Source organism: Hippocampus comes, unplaced genomic scaffold (genome assembly GCF_001891065.2).
Source record: "Hippocampus comes isolate QL1 unplaced genomic scaffold, H_comes_QL1_v1.1 scaffold2, whole genome shotgun sequence".
Taxonomy (NCBI): domain Eukaryota; kingdom Metazoa; phylum Chordata; class Actinopteri; order Syngnathiformes; family Syngnathidae; genus Hippocampus; species Hippocampus comes.
Genome location: NW_017805139.1, coordinates 4,280,816 through 4,283,474, shown reverse-complemented (window position 1 = coordinate 4,283,474; position 2,659 = coordinate 4,280,816). Strand labels below are relative to the sequence as shown.

Below are 2,659 nucleotides of genomic sequence, written 5' to 3'. Positions count from 1 at the left end.
GCTTGTGGTATACCGAGGTACTTGTAGCTGTCCTCAATGTCTGCTATTGTTCCTTCAGGGAGTGAGACCCCTTCAGTGCGGACTACCTTTCCTCTCTTAGTCACCATCCGACTACATTTCTCAAGCCCGAATATATATATATATATGCACACACACACACAGGGTGTCCATAAAGTCTCTACCATTTCACACGTTATTGCAAGGGTTCACTGTACACGATATCACACACAAATGCACACAAATGCAGTGTGATAAAAAACTTGAATAAACACTGAATACAATACAACAATCTGAATAAAATATCTCATCAATTGCATTTAAAATACATTTTTAAAATGCTAAAGAGACTTTATGGACACCCTGTATATTGTGTGTGTGAACACCCTGTTATAACTGCTTGTGAGTAAACGGGGCGGGGGCCAAAGGAGAAGGAGACGGGGAAGGAGAGAAGTGCTTGAGTCACCGCTTTATCTGGCTGCCACAGTATCATGATTGTCTCAAGGCACACTATTGACATGCAGCAGCCTGCTTACTTACTGAGCTATGAGGGCAAAGTGATGACCAGTGTCGGATGAAAACCCACTGGAGGAGCTAAAATTGTTGGTCCGTGTGCGCACCTGATTAATATATTTTTTTTCCCATGTGAGTATCGTTTATGTATATTTATATTTAATGTGTCAACACAATTCCTGTCTGTGTGCATTCTATTAAAAACAGACTGACACTTTGAATCGAATGACAACTTTTACACAGTACTGTTTTGTTTTTAACCCTTTCAGGGACAGCGGTTACCACAGTGGACAGCTTTTCATGTTATCAGGTTAAAGGGTGCATGAAAGGGTTAAATCTGTCCATCTGTGCATCTCCTCACTCTGCATATTCTATAAAAACACTGCTGTGACTGAGAATCTTCTGTATAAGTATTTCCTGTCCAGCCATTTCTGCCACAGATTTAAGCTGACATGTGACTTTCGAGAGAGTGAAAATTTGACCCAAATTAGATTAGATGAAAAACGCTTGGAAATGTGGAACTGTGAACAATTGAGACTTTCACCACTCAGACCTCCTTACTTAATATAGTGCAACTTATTGGTACCCTATATATATACTATATAGCAGCATTTTTAGAAAGATTGTACTTTGTATGCTGTGGGGGAAATAACTGCTATATTGTGTAAATTTGCTGTTTGTAGAATGTTTGTTTTTACAGTATACTGTACTTATTTTAACTTCCTTACAGGTGGGAATGCAGATGCACTTTATAGCTGTTGAGTGAATGCTGGAAGATCAGTAGTACACAAACAGATAATTGTTTTTGTTGTTGTTTTTTTTTTTTAAATATCCTTTAGTTAGTCCAATGGGGAGCAACGGCAGCAGGCTGTATAGTGCAGTGGCCCAGACACTTAACAGCAACACCTTGGACCAAACAGATGAGAATCTGGACCACAAAAATCTGACTGAACTTGACCCGGACCAGCTGCTCAGAGAATGTGAGGAGGCCCTGAGAAGGCGTCCAGCCAGGCCCCACAGAGATCTGATCTATCCTCAGGATGCTCCACCCTGCCGCCACAAGCTTGGGCCGTCCATACGGATAATGCAGTGGAACATACTTGCTCAAGGTAGACATCCCATCCTTCACACCTTGTTTGACTTTTGTAAACAATATGTACACTGTCAGAAAAAAAAGGTGCTAAGTTCTTATCTTTTAACAGACCATTGGCGTATCGATGGGACTGTACCCTCAAATGGTACACCTATGCCCCTTTTCCATTAGCCCCAAACAGACCCACACCACACTACTCCACTTGGCCCAACACCACAGCACATGGCCTCTGCTGCTTTTCTTTTACAACCGGCCCGGGGTGTGATGGGGGTGAGGTCAATTCAGCTGTGCAAGCCCGCCCATTGTTTTTGCGGGGATTCATAATGTGAATTGTCATTGCATAATGTGGCGATGTCGCAATGTATAGCCCATCAGATGCACAGAAGGTATCACATATAGACAAAAATCTAATGCCGGGTTTAAGACAGCGAGGCACAGCTGGTCGCTGGTCTCCAACCGTCAAGACTTAAAAAAAAAACCCTGTATACAGTACACACATTTTGCATTTTACATCACCATTGAACCAAATTTACAATTTCATATGCACTCAAAACTCAGTAATGTATTGTGAAAACAAATCATATTTGTGATTTTATATGCATTAAATTCACTCACGACCGTATTTTCACGACCATATGGCGCACCGTATTATTAGATTAGATATCCTTTATTTGTCCCACACTGGGGAAATTTACAGTCTACAGCAGCAAGATAATGGGTAGAAAGAAGAAAGAAGAAAAGAAAACAAACACCGTTCAATTAAGTGCAATATAAATACAGATATGGATAAGGTTGCAGTGCTATTTACAATTGTCTTCCACATCATGTTATTTTTTATTCAGCAGCCTGACAGCAGTCGGTAGGAACGAGCGGCGGTATCTCTCCTTCTTGCAGCGCGGGTGTAACAGTCTCTGGCTGAAGGAGCTACCTAGTGCTGTCAGGGCGGGCTGGAGGGGGTGGGGGGGACTGTCCATCATAGCTTTTAGCTTAGTTAGCATCCTCCTGTTGCCCACCTCCTCCAGAGTGTCTAGGGAGCAGCCCAGGACAGAACTGGCC

At 42.3% G+C, this 2,659-nt stretch overlaps 1 protein-coding gene across 6 annotated transcripts in view; it reads left to right on the top strand.

The window, feature by feature from the left end:
* nocta (nocturnin a) overlaps window positions 1-2,659 on the top strand; it is a 15,242-nt gene that overhangs the window by 5,685 nt on the left and 6,898 nt on the right. For 5 of the 6 annotated variants that reach the window (XM_019867540.1, XM_019867537.1, XM_019867535.1 and 2 more), the window contains one exon: window positions 1,350-1,619. In XM_019867540.1, the coding sequence (XP_019723099.1) occupies window positions 1,358-1,619 (262 nt within the window). In that variant the 5' untranslated portion in view covers window positions 1,350-1,357. Of the gene's footprint in view, window positions 1-357; window positions 643-1,349; window positions 1,620-2,659 lie in introns of those variants that run through there. The other variant, XM_019867538.1, reaches the window with a different exon arrangement.